The sequence below is a fragment of the Eubalaena glacialis genome, chromosome 2 (assembly GCF_028564815.1).
Source record: "Eubalaena glacialis isolate mEubGla1 chromosome 2, mEubGla1.1.hap2.+ XY, whole genome shotgun sequence".
Taxonomy (NCBI): domain Eukaryota; kingdom Metazoa; phylum Chordata; class Mammalia; order Artiodactyla; family Balaenidae; genus Eubalaena; species Eubalaena glacialis.
Genome location: NC_083717.1, coordinates 72,222,615 through 72,239,811, shown reverse-complemented (window position 1 = coordinate 72,239,811; position 17,197 = coordinate 72,222,615). Strand labels below are relative to the sequence as shown.

At 36.9% G+C, this 17,197-nt stretch overlaps 1 protein-coding gene across 1 annotated transcript in view; it reads right to left on the bottom strand.

The window, feature by feature from the left end:
• Nucleotides 1-17,197, bottom strand: part of HERC1 (HECT and RLD domain containing E3 ubiquitin protein ligase family member 1) — a 227,242-nt gene that overhangs the window by 63,166 nt on the left and 146,879 nt on the right. Inside the window, exons 37-41 of the mRNA XM_061180215.1 lie at nt 15,729-16,249; nt 13,115-13,890; nt 11,100-11,298; nt 8,805-8,965; nt 2,300-2,416 (exon numbers count right to left, since the gene is read on the bottom strand). Coding sequence (XP_061036198.1) covers nt 2,300-2,416; nt 8,805-8,965; nt 11,100-11,298; nt 13,115-13,890; nt 15,729-16,249 — 1,774 coding nt within the window. The remainder of the gene's footprint in view (nt 1-2,299; nt 2,417-8,804; nt 8,966-11,099; nt 11,299-13,114; nt 13,891-15,728; nt 16,250-17,197) is intronic.

The window sequence follows — 17,197 nt, the reverse complement described above, 5'->3', positions numbered from 1 at the left end:
GAAAACTATAAAACACTGATGAAAGAAATCAAAGATGACACAAACAGATGGAGAGATATACCATGCTCCTGGATTGCAAGAATCAATATTGTGAAAATGACTATTCTACCCAAAGCAATCTACAGGTTCAATGCAATCCCTATCAAATTACCAATGGCATTTTTCACAGAACTAGAACAAAAAATTTTACAACTTGTATGGAAACACAAAAGACCCCGAATAGCCAAAGCAATCTTGAGAGAGAAAACGGAGCTGGAGGAATCAGGGTCCCCAACTACAAAGCTACAGTAATCAAGACAGCAAGGTACTGGCACAAAAACAGAAATGTAGATCAACGGTACAGGATAGAAAGCCCAGAGATAAACCCATGCACCTGTGGTCACCTAATCTACGATAAAGGAGGCAAGAATAAACACTGGAGAAAAGACAGCCTCTTCAGTAAATGGTGCTGGGAAAACTGGACAACTACCTGTAAAAGAATGAAATTAGAACACTCCCTAACACCACACACAAAAATAAACTCAAAATGGATTAAAGACCTAAATGTAGGACCGGACACGATAAAACTCTTAGAGGAAAACATAGGAAAAACACTCTTTGACATAAATCACATCAAGATCTTTTATGACCCACCTCCTAGAGTAATGAAAATGAAAACAAAAGTAAGCAAATGGGACCTAATGAACCTTAAAAGCTTTTGCACAGCAAAGGAAACCATAAACAAGACGAAAAGACAACCCACACATTGGGAGAAAATATTTGCAAATAAAGCAACGGACAAAGGATTAATCTCCAAAGTATACAAACTGCTCATGCAGCTCAATATCAAAAAAACAAACAACCCAATCAAAAAGTGGGTGGAAGACCTAAGTAGACATTTCACCAAAGAAGACATACAGATGGCCAAGAGGCACATGAAAAGATGCTCAACATCACTAATCATTAGAGAAATGCAAATCAAAACTACAGTGAGGTATCACCTCACACCAGTCAGAATGGCCATCATCAAAAAGTCTACAAACAATAAATGCTGGAGAGGGTGTGGAGAAAACGGAACCCTCCTGCACTGTTGGTGGGAATGTAAATTGATACAGCCACTATGGAGAACAGTATGGAGGTTCCTTAAAAAACTAAAAATAGAATTACCATATGATCCAGCAATCCCACTACTGGGCATATACCCTGAGAAAACCATAATTCAAAAAGACACATGTATCCCAATGTTCATTGCAGCACTATTTACAATAGCCAGGACATGGAAGCAACCTAAATGTCCACTGACAGAGGAATGGATAAGAAGATGTGGTACATATATATAAAGGAATATTACTCAGCCATAAAAAGAAATGAGGGTGGGATAGGGAGGGTGGGAGGCGGGAGATGCAAGAGGGAAGAGATACGGGAACATATGTATATGTATAACTGATTCACTTTGTTATAAAGCAGAAAATAACACACCATTGTAAAGCAATTATACTCCAATAAAGATGTTAAAAAAAAAAAGAAAAGAAATGAAATTGGGTCATTTGTAGAGATGTGGATGTACCTAGAGTCTGTCATACAGAGTGAAGTAAGTCAAAAAGAGAAAAACAAACATCAAATATTAATGCATATATGTGGAATCTAGAAAAATGGTACAGATGAACCTGTTTGCAGGGCAGGAATAGAAACACAGACGTAGAGAACGGACATGTGGACACAGGGGGAAGAGGAGGGTGAGATGAACTGGGAGATTAGGTTTGACATAAATACACTACCATGTGTAAAATAGATAGCTAGTGGGAACCTGCTGTACAGCACAGGGAGCTCAGCTCGGTGCTCCGTGATGACCTAGATGGGTGGGATGGGGAGAGGGGGGAGGTCCAGCTGGGAGGGGATATATGTATACATATAGCTGATTCACTTCACTGTACAGCAGAAACTAACACAACATTGTAAAGCAATTATACTCCAATTAAAAAAACATTAAAAAGGGCTTCCCTGGTGGCTCAGTGGTTGAGAATCTGCCTGCCAATGCAGGGGACACGGGTTCGAGCCCTGGTCTGGGAAGATCCCACATGCCGCGGAGCAACTAGGCCCGTGAGCCACAACTACTGAGCCTGTGCGTCTGGAGCCTGCACTCCGCAACAAGAGAGTCCGCGATAGTGAGAGGCCCGCGCTCCGCGATGAAGAGTGGTCCCCGCTTGCCGCAACTAGAGAAAGCCCTTGCACAGAAACGAACACCCAACACAGCCAAAAATAAAATAAATAAATAAATAAAAATTTAAAAAAAAAAACATTAAAAAAAAAATTATACTACCTGTGGCTTCCATGGCTTTCGCAATCTGCCGGAGAGAGAACCCCATTTCCAACAAGGGTACTGCAATTGCTGGAGGAGGAGGAGAAGTTGAAAGTCTACTGCTTGGGTCTGACAAGGCTGAGACAAAAGAAAGAGAAGTCCTAAATATCACTATATGCCATGAGTAAAAAGTATTCTTATAGTAACCATAATTCCCAATTTTCTTAATAGTATCCATATATAATGAAATGTTACTCTACTAAGAATTCTCTAATAACTAAATGTGATTAAATTTGATATAGCTTTTTAAGGTTTTTCTTAAAGATAAACTAGCTATTATGAAACAAACCTGCTGGAAAAAATGTTTAATGTTTTCCTTTTTAAAAATAGTTTCCTACTTACAAAAAATTTCAAGCTTTACAAAAATTTGTAAGAATAGTACAAAGAATTCTTTTACCCCCGAACCACTGGAGAGAAAGTAGCAGACATAATGCTCCATCCTCCCTGAATACACTAATATATTACTCTTACAAATAACAACGTTCTCCTGTATAACCACAACGTAACTATCAAAGTCAGGAAATCAACAGTTATCATCTAATCCAGATTCCATTCTAGTTTCAAGGAAAGTCCTGATAATGTTCTTTACAGCAAAGGATCCAATCCAGGATCATCTTTACATTTAGTTTTCATCTCTCTTCAGTCTCCTTCACTTTGACACTTTGAAGATTCCAGGCCAGTTATAGGGTAGAAAGTCCCTCAATCTGATGTCTGCTGTTTCCTCATGATTAGACTCAGGTTGTGCATTTTGGCAGGAGTAGCACAAAACTGATGTTGCCTTCTTCTTACTGCATTCTATTAGGTGGTTCATGATTTCATGTTGTCCCATTACTGATGATGTTAACTTTGATCACTTGAGTTAAGCTGGTATCTGCCAGGTTTCTCCACTGTAAAGGTACTCTTTTTTCTTTCCTTTGTAATTAATAAGTATTTGTGGGAAAACACTATGAGAATAGGTAAATATCTCATTCTTCATCAGTTTCACTCTGCATCCATTTATGCTTATTGGCTGAATTAATTATCATTACGATGGTTGACAAATGATGGGTTTTTTTAAGTCCATCATTGCTTTCAGATTCATCAGTTGGTATTCCACTCTAAAGCAAAGCTTCTCCTTTCTCCATCGGTGTAGGGTTATGGATTCTCATTGCATTCATGAGTTATTATCTGTTATTGTAATTATTATTTATTTTTATGCCCCAAATCTCCCAGATTTGGCCAGTGGATGCCCCTTCACTCTGATTTCTATATCCTTCAAGCCTGTGCCCATCATTCTCTGAGTACTTTGTCACTTTATGGCACAAGCTATTCTAGGCTCATCTCATACTGAGACCTGAAATCAGCCATTTCTCTCTCAGAAGATCAAGGTTCCTTCTAGTAGAGAATGGTATTTAAAAGATAGGATCTTGGCACTAGGTGCGTGTATTGCTACTGAAGCATCACTGCCCCAAGGCCCTCTCAGTGGACAGCTGCTAGTGGAGGCCCTCTTCACCCTATATGGTTCTGACACCTAGTGCCAGGCCATATGGACACTTCTTTGCCCCACTTGGACTCCAAAACCTTATGCCAGGCCACTCCCCACACACACGAGGTGTTTTTTTTCACCCCAATCTGGCTCTGACAACCCACTCTGGACTACCATGCCATGCACCTCCCATACTCTGCTGGCATGAATGCCTCCCTAGCTTGGCCCCACTTAATGGCTTTCAAATTGAATTAGTAAGGAAGAAGGGAAGGAGGGAAAGAGGGAAGGATGGAGGGAGGGAAGACTATAACTCTCATTTTTGCTTAAAAAAATGTCATTACTGCTACAGTGGTGATAGCCCTGATATAGCTGATGGACTTCTCCTTCTTGCCATGGTAGAGTAACAGAGACTAGATTTACCCTCACCTTAAACAACTAAAAAAACAGACAAAAATTATCAAACAACAGTCTGCAGATATTGGACAATAGGTAGTGCAGGACGGTGATCCCTGAGAGAAGGGAATCAAATGAGGCAAGGTGTACAACTGCCTTAGCTTACTGCCTGGAAAGAATTTCCCAAACTGCAGGTCAGGGAGGGTAAATTCAAGCCAAACTCAGTGGTCTCTCTGAATGGCGAAGACAGAGTAGAGAGTTCAAAAATGGCTAGAATTCACAGGGCAGAATCCAGAAAGGGGAGATCTGTATGGAAAGAGGAGAGCTACACAGATAGAGAACTCCAGAAATGTGCAGAAGGTCCTCTTCCCCTCAAGTCCTCAGCTGATGCTAATACAGCAGCTATCCAAAGCTAGGGAAAGAATCACCAAGAAGCAGCAGGCAGAACAATCCTTAGAGCTCACATAGGGTTGGGAAGTTTGTGTTACAACAAGCCAGAATGAAAAAACTTTGTAATGCATAAGGTATTAGATAGAATACTAAACAAACTAAAGGCTGTTCTGGTCCCACCTAACAAAGCTTAAAAGGAAGCCTTGAAAGAATCAAACTGTTTTCAAGTTACTTAACTGATTTCTAGAACAAAGTTTAAGTATAATACAATTAACGAAATACAAAATATCCAGCACCCAACTAGGTAAAATTCACAATGTCTGGTATCCAATAAAAAATTACCAAACATGCAAAGAAACAAGAAAACACAATTCAAAATGAGGAGAAAAATTAATAGAAACAGATCTAGAAATAATTGATAAATTAAGTACCAGAGACATTAAAACAGATACTATAAATACACTTGATTCTTGTTATTTGTGGATTCCCTATCTGTCAATTAATCTACTCCTTTAAGTTAATTTGTAACTCCAAAATCAATACTCATGGCACTTTCACAGTCATTCACAGGCACAGGGTGACCAAAAAATTCAGTCTTCTGATGCAATTGTTCCCAGCTGAGGTCAAACAAGGTGATGCTCTGTATTCTTGTTTCAGCTCTCAGACTATAACAGGTGTCCTTTCATGCTATTTAGTGTTACTTCTTTTGCATTTTTTGCGCTTTTTGTTGGTGATTTCATTGTTTAAAATGGCCCCAAAGTATAGTGCTGAAATGCTGTCTAGTGTTCCTAAGTCCAAGAAGGCTAAAATGTGCCTTATGGAGAAAATATAAGTGTTAAGCTTCACGCAGGCATGAGTTAATAGTGTTGCTGGCCATGAGTTCAATGCTAATGAATCAACAATACATATTAAATATGGTGTCTTTAAATTGAAACATACATAAAATAAGGTTATATATTGATCAGTTGACAAAGTGTGACCAGAAGCTCAAAGAAACCTAGCCCTGTATTTTCCCTAGGGAACAATGGCTCAGTTTTCACTAATTCTGTGTTCACAGAATATAACTCTTTTAATAATGAGAACTGTTATTCCATGTATTCTGTAAGGTAGAGGAAAGACTGAGTATGTTAAAAAAGACATGGGAGATTAAAAAAAAAAAGACATACACAGAACTTCTAGAAAACTACAATATCTGAAAGGAAACATACACTGGATGGGATTAAGAGCAGATTAGACACTGCAGAAGAAAATATTAGTGACCAGAAGACACAACAATAAAAATTATCCAAAATCAAACACAGACAGGAAAAAGAATTTAAAACAAAAACAAAAAAAGAGCAGAGCGTCAGTGATCGTGATCTGTGGGATAACTGCAAGTGGCTTAATATACATGTAACTGGAGACACTGAAATGGAGGAGTAGTGGAACAGAAAAAAATCCGAAAAAAATAATGAATGAAAAATTTCCAATTTTAATGACAACTTTAAACCCACAGATCCAAAAACCTCAATAAACCCCAAGCACAAGAAACATGAAAAAAACTACACCAGGGCAGATCACAATCAAATTGCTTAAGCCCAGTGATAAAAAGAAAAATCTTAAAAGCAGCCAGAGAGAAAGGCATATTACATCAACATTAGAAAGACAGAAGACTTATCACTGGAAACAATGCAAATCAGAAGACAGTAGAGCAACACCTTAAAGTACTGAAGAAAAAGAAAAAACAACTGTCAATATAGAATTCTATTCCCAGTGAAAATATTTGTTCAAAAAATTAAGGTGAAATAGACTCTTTTGGACATATAAGAGCCAAAAGAATTCATCACTAGCAAATCACTACAAGAAATGTTAAAGGAAGTCTTTAAAGCAGAAGGAAATGATACCAGATGCAAATATGGATATACATAAAAGAATAAAGAATCTCAGAACTAGAAAATATGTGAGTAAATAAAAAATACATACTTTAGTTTTTTAAAATATCTTTAAAAGATAATTGGCTGTATACAGCAAAAATAATAATGTATTATGGGGCTTTATAAGATTCATAGAAGTTAAATTTATAATAACAAAAGTACAAAGGCTGCGAAAGGGGAAATGAAAGCATACTACTGTTAGATTCTTTTATTATACATGAAGTGGTATAACATTACTTGAAAGTAGACTGTGATAATTAAGAATGTATACTATAAACCTGAAAGTAATCTCTAAAAACACAATAGCAAGTATAGCTAATAAGCCAACAAAGGAGATAAAATGGAATTTTAAAAATACTCACTTAATTCAAAGGAGATAGAAAAAGAGGAAAAAGGAAACAAAGAACTGATGAGATGAAAAAAAAGATGGTAGATTTAAACCCAGCTATAACAATAATCAAAATAAAGGTAAATGGTCTAAACATCCCAATTAAAAGGTAGAGAATGTAAGGCTGAATTTTAAAAGCTGGACCCAACTATAGGCTACCTTTAAGAAATCCACTTTAAATACAAAGACCCAAATAAGTTAAAGGTTAAATGATGGAAGAAGATATACGATTATAAAACAAATAAAAAAATCAGAAGTGGCTATATTTATACCAGATAAAGCAGATTTAAGGGCAAACAGTATTAACACGGATAAAGAGAGTCATTTCATAACAATAAAGAGGTCAATTCATTAAGAAGATATAAGAATCCTAAATGTTTATGGACCTAAAAACAGAGCTTTAAAGTACGTGAAACAAAAACTAATAAATGAAAGGGGAAATAGACAAATCCACAATTATAGAGATTTCAACACCACTCCCACAGTAATTGATAGAATAGGTAAATGAAAAATAAGTAAGGATAAAGAAGACTTGGACAACACTATCAATCAACTTGACCTAACCAACAATTTCTAGAACATACTACTCAACAGTAGCACATACACATTTTTTCCAAGTGTAAATGGAATAGTTATAAAAACAGACCGTATTCTGGGCCATAAAACAAGTTTCAGAAATAGAGTCACAGATGTAGAAAACAAACTTATGGTTACCAGGGGGAAAAAGGGGAAAAGGGATAAAGTGAGAGATTGGGATTGACATATAAACACTACTATACGTAAAACAGATAACTAATAAGAACCTACTGTATAGCACAGGGAACTCTACTCAATACTCTGTAATGACCTATATGGGAAAAGAATCTAACAAAGAGTGGATATATGTATATGTATAACTGATTCGCTTTGCTGTACATCTAAAACTAACACAACATTGTAAATCAACTATACTCCAATAAACATTTTTTTTAAATGAATAAGCTTAAAATAGTGAATTGAACATAAGCATTTAGTTCTACTAATTCCTGAAAACCCATTAAAATGGCAGTAAAGGAAATATTTTAAATGCAGAAATCCATAAGGACAGAGAGAACAGGAAAACTGCAATAAAATTTTAGAAGTTAGAAAGCCAATGGGCAAACATAAATTGCCTCAGTGGTCCTGAGAAAACTGAATCCTACAATAGCAATGAGGAAAAGTCAAAACAACAGAACTTATTCCTCAGAATCTCAAAATGTTCAGAAATGGGTGGCAGCAGATACTTCTGGAAACGAAAGTGACGCAAAAAAATAGGACTGATTGAGAGTCTAAGAAGCAATTAGAAAATGGTACAACCACTATGGGAAACTATAGGCAGTTTCTAATAAAGTTAAATATCTACCACCAAAAAATAAATAAATAAAAATAAAATAAAATAATTCAAATTATACAAGATATGTTCTTTGATGACAATGAAATTAAATTAGAAATCAACAACAGAAAGATACCTGGAAAATCCCCTAGTATTAGGAAGCGAAATAACATACTTCCAAATAACCCATATGTCAAAGAAGATATCAATGGTAAACTAGAAAGTACTTTAAACTGAATGAAAATGAAAACATAGCATTTCAAAATGTCTGGATTGCAGCCACATCAGTGCTTAGAGGGAAATTCACAGCATTAAAAATGCCTATTTTAGAAAAGAAGAAAGGTCTAATATGACTGATGTACAGTACATTACTTCTCTCTTAAATAGCCATAATTCAATCTACAGCTTCAAAAGAGAGAAGACAGCTCAGTTTATGGGGCAGATCCCCCTTAATTAAAATCACTGTTTTACCTTCAGTGAAGACAAAACACAATGCCCACATAATGAAGTCTCACACATATGGAACGTCAAGGTCTGGGTGTCAGAGTGCATGACAGCACACGCACCTGTGCGGTTAGCTGGCCTTGCTGACTGGGAATCAGGAGAAGTTAAGCTTTGCCTCCTTCCTACTTCATCAGAAGGAGAGGTTGGTAATGATGATATTGGAGGAGTCTGTGCACGACGTGTGGGAAGTACAGTGGTAGTTGGGTAACTAGAGAACATTTGCCTTTAAGAAAACAACAATGGTTAGCACAGAAATCCAATTAGAAAATAATACATACATCACTATCTTCTTACAGAAGAATATGAGACCTGGAAAACTATACAAGTTACCTATAGTTTAATTGGGGAGAGGGAAGAGAGACTCCACAGTTTTCAAAATCGTTACCTCATAGGATGCTTTTACTATAAAAGTAATACCTTTTCATGTGTTCAGCAAAATGAAAGCAACATAGCAGGTGGGGGGAATACAGCAATTAACAAAATAGATTTTAAAAAAATCCCTGCCTTCATTCATCTTTCCTTCTACTATAATACCAAGGTGACAGGGGTATTTTGGTAGGCATATAGTAGTTAGAGAATAAAGAAGACTTCTAAAGATAGATAACTTATAGTTACTTCAGATACATACATTCGTTATAGCCATGAAATTATTCACATGGATTCAAAGTGAGAATCTATAGGTAAGTTACGGAAAGAAAAGATACGTGCCCAGTCACCCAACACAAATGAAAAACAGCGTATGAATGATATGTCAGCTGTGTAGAGGGGTAAAGGTATAGGAGAAGCAGCCCCTCTCACGTTGAAAAGGCAGACACTGGCTAAAAAATAAGTCCAGGAAGATCCTCACTGAGTGACTGCTCTTTAGATTTGTCCAACAGAACTAACAACTTTTTAAGCATCAAAAAAGCACTGCCAACCCAGTCAAGCAACTGTGGTATGATGGTATCCACATAGGGGGCAGTTGTTCCCTGATTTTTCTTGTATTAAGTGATGTTGAGCCAGGCAGAGACAACTGCAGCTCTACTACAGTCCTAGCCAATAGCAGGAAAATGCAGACTTAGAGGAAAGAAGGAGTCACAGGCCTGGTGAATGTCTCTGGGAGCAAGGGAGCATTATTTTACCACTGAATTCCATGCCTATGGAGTTTGAAAGGCAACAAAGAGTCACAGTGCTACTGATTCTCTGTGGATACCTTGAATTCTGTAATTGCCAGAAGGATTAAAAACCATATTAGAATATCCTATCGCTCTTCTCTTCCTCCTTTCTTGAACAGAAGCACTTCCTGGAACTGTGTTACTTAAGTGAGAGAGCTAAGAGGCAGATGTGTGGGGACCGGCCACTGGTAGCTACTAGGATTAGCGCTCCTTCTGTCTAAGACCAGAGCAATAATTCTTAATGTGTGAGCTGAAGCTCACTGCATCAGAATCACTGGAGAAATTTAATTCAAATGCAAACTAGGTGCCACACCAGACCTACTGAATTCGACTTGCTGGGGAATACAGCCCCAGAGATTTAAAAAGCTTCCCAGATGGCTCTTGTGCACACCAAAATTTTAGACCCATTACAATAATAGCCACTATCTCTCCTATTCTCTAAGATGTGTTCACACACTGGAAACAATAATGACCTATCAAATAAGGGAAGGGGGGAAAGAAATAAGAAAAAGGGAGACTAACTATTCTGCTTCCCTTCATTTCACTTAAGCCCTCATTAAGAGAGCTCACAAAAGTCTCTCCCTAAAGATTTTCACTCAAAGGTTTTTATTTTATGTATACATCTGGCAAACTGAAGCAAAAAGAAACTTAAAGAGTCTTTGGAATTTATGAGTCTACTAAAATAGGGTTGGCTGAAGAAGATCATAAGACATGCTCTTTCATTTGAAAAGTAGACTTGTTTGACCTTATAGAAAGAATAAAAGTATAGTTAAAGAATTATGCTTAAAAGGAAAACACCAAGAAGAGAAAATCGTTTTCCTGGAGGTAAGCTCTTTCTTGAGGCTCTAATATTCAAAATACAAGTATTTACCTTTGGAGGAAAAAAAATATTCAAAAACCTAGCCAAAAAAAAAAAACAAAAGATCATTTTAAGAAGATAGAGTACTACAGTACCTGATTGTCAGTGGTACTGCTGATTAGATCTGGGACCACCACTAACTGGCTGTGAGACTTTAGGCAAGTTATTAAACTTCTGAGGGACACTTCCAACTTCAGTAAAATGAGTTTGACTATATGATCTCTTGGGTTTCCTCTAGCTCTAGAATGCCTTGACTTAGTTGGACACATTCTTCACAAGAGAACAATTGTGTGTTTAGAACCATAGGCATCAATATGGCAGACATTAAAGGTCAACTTCCCTACCTGAGAAGACTAAGTGGCATCACTCCTGGGGACTCAGATGCAGGCACCGTTTCTGTGTCAGTGACTGGAGTGGTGGCAGTTGTGGTGTCCTCCAGTGAGCTGCTCATAAAGGATGTTGTACTCGAGGCTGATGGGCTAGTGGTAACTGGCGTCTGTGCCTGTTGGGCTTGGTCACTTTCTTCAGCTTGTTGATCAATCTCTATAAACCAAGATTAAGGTTAAGAAAGTAGTAAGGATTTGTTTTTTCAAAAGTGACAAGGGAATGGGAAACTTTTAATTTGGAAAGCTTCTAAATATATTTCATAAGTATCAATTTCTGCCAAAGATTTACAGAAAAAAATGTTCTTATATATATACATCCTGTATTCACTATTGTACTCGTTGTTATAGACTCTACAGACAATAATGTAACAAGCCCTTGTAATTACTCATTTCTTATTTTAGAGAAGGTGCTCTTAAAAACAAAAAAGTTTCACTTTTGTTTGTAAGATTTAACCAGAGGTTCTCTAAAGATCATTAAAACTGTGTTTCCTTAGCACTTTGATTTTGATGCCTATCTTTAGTCTTTAAACAAGCAAAGATGAAGATATGTAAATACAAGAATAATAAAAACCTAAACAGAAACTCCATGTTCTAAAAAGGACAGTGCTTCACAAAATAAACTACTCCCGAGAGTTAAAAAAAAGTTAAAAGGTCTAAGGGCTTACAAATATTTGTAATTTTTCTTATCTGGCAAGGGAGCCTACAAATAAACATAATCAAGATAGCAGTTGTTACAAATAGAGAGCTAATTCTATTTGGCTTGCTAAATGATGAAGTACTTTTCATAATCATGATCTTAACACTCCTATTTATATGCACCACACACCTCTCTCTTCCTACTTACTATGTAAGCTAAAAAAGGAAGAAGGGGAGTAAGAGAAAAGGTAAAAGAAGAGGAAGAGGAAGAGGAAGAGGAAGGGAAGGAAGAAAAAAAGAATGGAAGCACCATGAAGGCAGGTGACTTTGTTTTGTTCACCGCTGACTCCCCAAAATCTAGACTAGTACCTGGCACGCTGTAAGCACTCAGTAAACGTTTACTGAATGAACCTCATTTTTATCTCAGAATTCGTATTATCCCCAAAGGTGAGGATAAAAGATAAAACAAGGTTTTTTACACACAATATATAGTCTATGAAAGTAGTACTTTAAAAAGTCCTTTAAAACGTCTCTGAGAAGTTATCAGAATAATATATATATTGAATCAGATCAGTAAATACATGAGTACCTTCTGTGGTATGAGTTAAATTTCAGTTTTATGAAATGTAATAATTATTAAGTTCTAATACTTGCATAGGTTTAAAATAGAAAATTATAGGTACAGGCACACCTCGGAGATATTGCGGGTTTGGTTCCAGATCACTGCAATAAAGCAAATATTGCAATAAAGTGACTTTTTGGTTTCCCAGTACATCTAAAAGTTATGTTTACACTATACTGTAGTCTGTTAAGTATGCAATAGCATTATGTCTAAAAAAAAAAAAAACAATGTACATATCTTAATTAAAAAATACTTTATTGCTAAAGAATGCTAACCATCATCTAAGCCTTCAGCAAGTCACAGTAGCAACATCAAAGATCACTGATCACAGATCACCATAAGAAACATAATAATGATGAAAAAGTTTGAAATATTGTGAGAACTACCAAAATGTAACAGAGACACAAAGCAAGCAAATGCTGTTGGAAAAATGGCACTGAAAGACATGCCTAACCCAGGGTTGCCACAAACCTTCAATTTGTAAAAAATGCAGTATCTGCGAAGCGCAATAAAATGAGGTATGCCTGTAGACAGATGATTATTAATATAAAGAAACAGAAAGGAACTGTTTTCCTTACAAAGGAAATGTGAAAATTGCTTTGGCCAAAAAAAAAAAAAAAAAAACTTATAAGTCTTTAATAGAATATATCACTTCTGACAATTATGAATAATTTCAACAGCACGGAGCAAAAATTTAAAAAATCAGATAACTTACCTTGCTTAATTTTGCCCCCAAACTGGTCTTCCAAAAGCCCATGGACCACTAACTTATAGATCATGGCTTGAGCTCGTTCCAGATCTGCTAATCCCAGGGCTCTCTTTATGGGTGACCGCATGACTGCTCGTTTCACCATGTGGCGCATCAAGAACTGAAGGGCTGCACGCATCTCCACGTCTTCGTGAACAACTGGAGAGCTCGCACAGTCTGAGTTGTGGCCATTTTCAGCCAGAACTTTTGGTATCAGCAACAGTTCAGCATATTTACTACAGCCAAGAAGAGCACTAAGTGATTTCATAGCACCGAGGTAGAGATAGGACAGCTGGACTGCTCTGATTTCTGACTGGGCTATGTCATGGTTTTTGGAGATGTGTTCGTGATTTTTTCTTTTTCCTTCTGTTATTTGATGTTGGGATTCCACACCTGGCACTGTTGAATCTAAAGAAAATGAAGCTATTTCGTTTTCTGATTTGGAGCTTGTGGTACCCTGACTTTTAACATCATCAGATGTTACGCCTGTTCGTGTATCTAAAGCAGATTCACTCTCAATTTTCTGCTCAACATCCCCTTTCTCCTCAGACTCACGTCGGTGTTTCTTTTCATGTCGCTTGGTGCTCTGTTTGCCCATGTCTTCGTGAATGCCAGTCAGATATGTGAGGTCCAGCAACACAGAAGCCGTCAGGCCTCGAAATCGTGCCACGTCAAAAGGAAGCGGTTCACAGGGTTCCAGATTATACAATGGAGTATCACTAGGCGACCAAAAAGTTGGGAAGCTTTAATAAAGATCAGAATGACACAGGAAGAAGCAAGTGAGGGATAGACAAGAGGAAGGTACAGAAAATAATGTAGACAAAATAAGATGTATCATGTACACAGTACAGAGAATAATTTGCACAAACTAGAGAACTCATTACAACAGAAAAATGAAATCTATTATGAGAAAATGGGGAGATGTGATGTTAAACGCAAAAGCAATGAGATGTTCATGTGCTTTCAAATAAGAATATTCATTATTATATAATATAAGCCAGGAACTGGCAAAATTTCTGTAAAGAGCCAAACAGTAAATATTTTAGGACTTGGAGGCCACATGGTCTCTGTTGCAACCTTTCAACCCTGCCATCATAGTGTGAGAGCAGCCACTGATATACCTGAATGAATGTGTGTGGCTACATAACTTTATTTACAAAAAGAGGAGCTGGGCCAGGTGTAGTATGCCGATCCCTGATGTAAGCTATTTGGAAAGTTTGCATAATAAATCTAGTTTATTATATGGGTAATGGCCATTTATAACCTGTTCCAGATAAGACTTTGTTTCATTCAAAAAAATTACTTTGTAGTCTTCAATAAATGCTTCTAATTTAGTTTAAGCAAAAATACGGTCACATATTTCCTGATATTCATCAAGAATTTCCATAAGTTTAAACATGTTGTAATTAAACAAATTGGAACAGAAAGCTTTAGCAAGTATACAAAGTTTGGTGGCATACATTTGTTCTATTAACCGAAATCTTGGTTCTAGCTTAACCTTTCAAATCTTGTTTTCCCTTTGTGTCATTTTTCTTGTTGGTTTTAATTTAATTTAATTACTTTGCTATATCGTATGCATCTTAGTAAGGCATCATAAATCCTTTCCGAAACAAGGCAAAGAATAAAAGAAAAGGCAGATACTTTCACAAGTAAAATTTTCATTGCTTTCTTAGCTTGAAGTCCATTAACTCCTGAAATTGTGTGTAAACTTCATGTATGGTTATTTTTCAGCTGAGAGAGTCCATAGCTAACATTAGATTCTAAAACAGTACCACCTCCAAAAAATACTGAAGAACCACTGTTTTTGATACTGTCCCATGTCATATTAACAATGGAATCACTTTAAGCAGTATAATGAACAGTTACATAGTATCATCAATAAATCCATGTTTTCAAATGATATAATTCTGTACAGTCATCAGATGAGTCCCCTTATCGACTGAGATACTTGATATACTTCCTTTTAAACATATAAAGTTTCTATTTCACACAAATCTTATCTGATTGCAAACACATCTAAATGCTTTTAAGCACACAGTTTGTGCCAAATAAATGTAATTTTCATATCCATCCAACATGTTGCACACTAAGGGTACAGAAATATATGCTTTAAAAAAAAGGCAAGAATACTTAAAAATCACAGATAATCCAAAACCTAATTTTAGTCACTCAAATGTTCCCATCCTACATTCAAAGCTCTCCTACATAAAATGTAACTGACAGATCTGCTGACTGGCTTTTTTCTGTCCCAATGTGTAATGGAAATGATCAAAAAGGAGGAAGCCAAATGAAAAATAGAAAGAAGGATCCCAGTTACACCTAAACTAGTGAGCTTACCATTTCTTCACAAAACAAAATAAAAACTATATATTTTACAAGCCACTAGTACTCCAAGGAACACAAGTTTGGGAAATATTCCTTTATGAAATCATAGTACTCATACCCAGATGTATGAAGCAAATCATTTTAAAAAGTTAATTGGCAGCTCACCTAAAATACATAATTACTCACTGTCCATAGGCAATGGCCCATTTCACCAATAAATACTCATTTGCTAAAAGTGTAACTCAACAAATCATACCTGATGGTAATTTCTGCTTCATCCCATTGGACTTTGGCAGACGTGCTGCCCTCCTTGACCATTCCCAGCAGCGTGGCATGGCGCCCAGTTTGCTTGTGAACACACCGACCTCCAACTCTAAGACCAGCATCAACTCCTCCTATCACTGCCAGCACGGGCCATACCTCTATGCAAAGGGTCCTCAGCTGCGGCTCTGACAGGTCAGCAAGGCCATGTCTATTGTGTTTACCTTTCTCTTCCTCTTTGCTCTCCTTCTCCTCTCTCATTTCATTTTCCTCTCGGCTTTGAACCGAGCGGCTTTTCTTTAGCTTCTGACCTGAATCTTTAATACATATCTTAATTTTGTGCAGCCTTTCCATCATTTTTTTGTTAATGCAGTAAGTCCAACGGTCTGTTCGATGAAGGATACGAATAAGCTGAATAGTGGCCTCTGCCAGCACTGCTGCTACTGGACTACAAATGGGGTCTCCTGGAAGTAAGTCTCGTGGTGTGCCACGCATCTGCATATCACAAATTTTCACCTATAAAAGAAAAGAGGGTAGCAAATGTGTGATTATTAATAGTTCTCCTAAACTATTAATTCTGTAAATTATAAAACTATGAATTCTAGCACATGTATCCCATGGGGAACTAGTATTTGGTCTCCTGATACATATGTATTATACTATTGGCCCCCAATAAGGAGTGAACAAATATTACAGTTCTACTGAAGTTAGTAGCAGTATGGTCCTGTGAAATAAGCTACCCTGTCATTTAAACTGCGTGCAGTCTGTGAGCAGGAGTGCTGTTGTGGCCACCCAAAAGATAGATATAGACCAAGGTGTATGTGACTGACACCATTTAGCACCAACCCCCCACCCCCCGGAAAAGTCTTGAGGATCTATCCACTCTAGTTCTCAAGACACCAGAATAATAACGAGTCCTGGGACCATCTTGTATTGTTCCAGGGGCACAAAGATAAAATCACAAGGCTAGAAAATTGGTATATTCCCAATCTGGACATGCATTTCAAATAAGACATAGAGGCTGAAAGAAGAGCAAGACTTGGGTTCAAATCTTAACTCTGTGTAATTTTTGGAAATTATTTAATCTCACTAACCTCAGCTTTTTCATCTGAAAAAAAACTGGCACTAATAACAGTATCTATCTCTTACTATATTAAAGATTAAATTAGACTATGCACATAAAGTGCTTATCAGTACAGTGCCAGACACACAGTAAATGTTCAAAAAATGTTAACTATTATTAGTATTGTTTTTTATCAGATTCTGAAGTCAGAAAAGGCTTCTGGGTAGAATAAAGTGATTGATACAAAGCCTATGGTTAAATTAATTCCTTCAAGGTTCACAAATGTTAGGGAGCAATAGGCCATCATTCTAACCAGAACATACCAGAACCTATTCTGGGCTGCAAGAATATCATCAGGGAAAGGGATAAAAGCGGGTACTGGGTTGCCTCTTTATTTCATT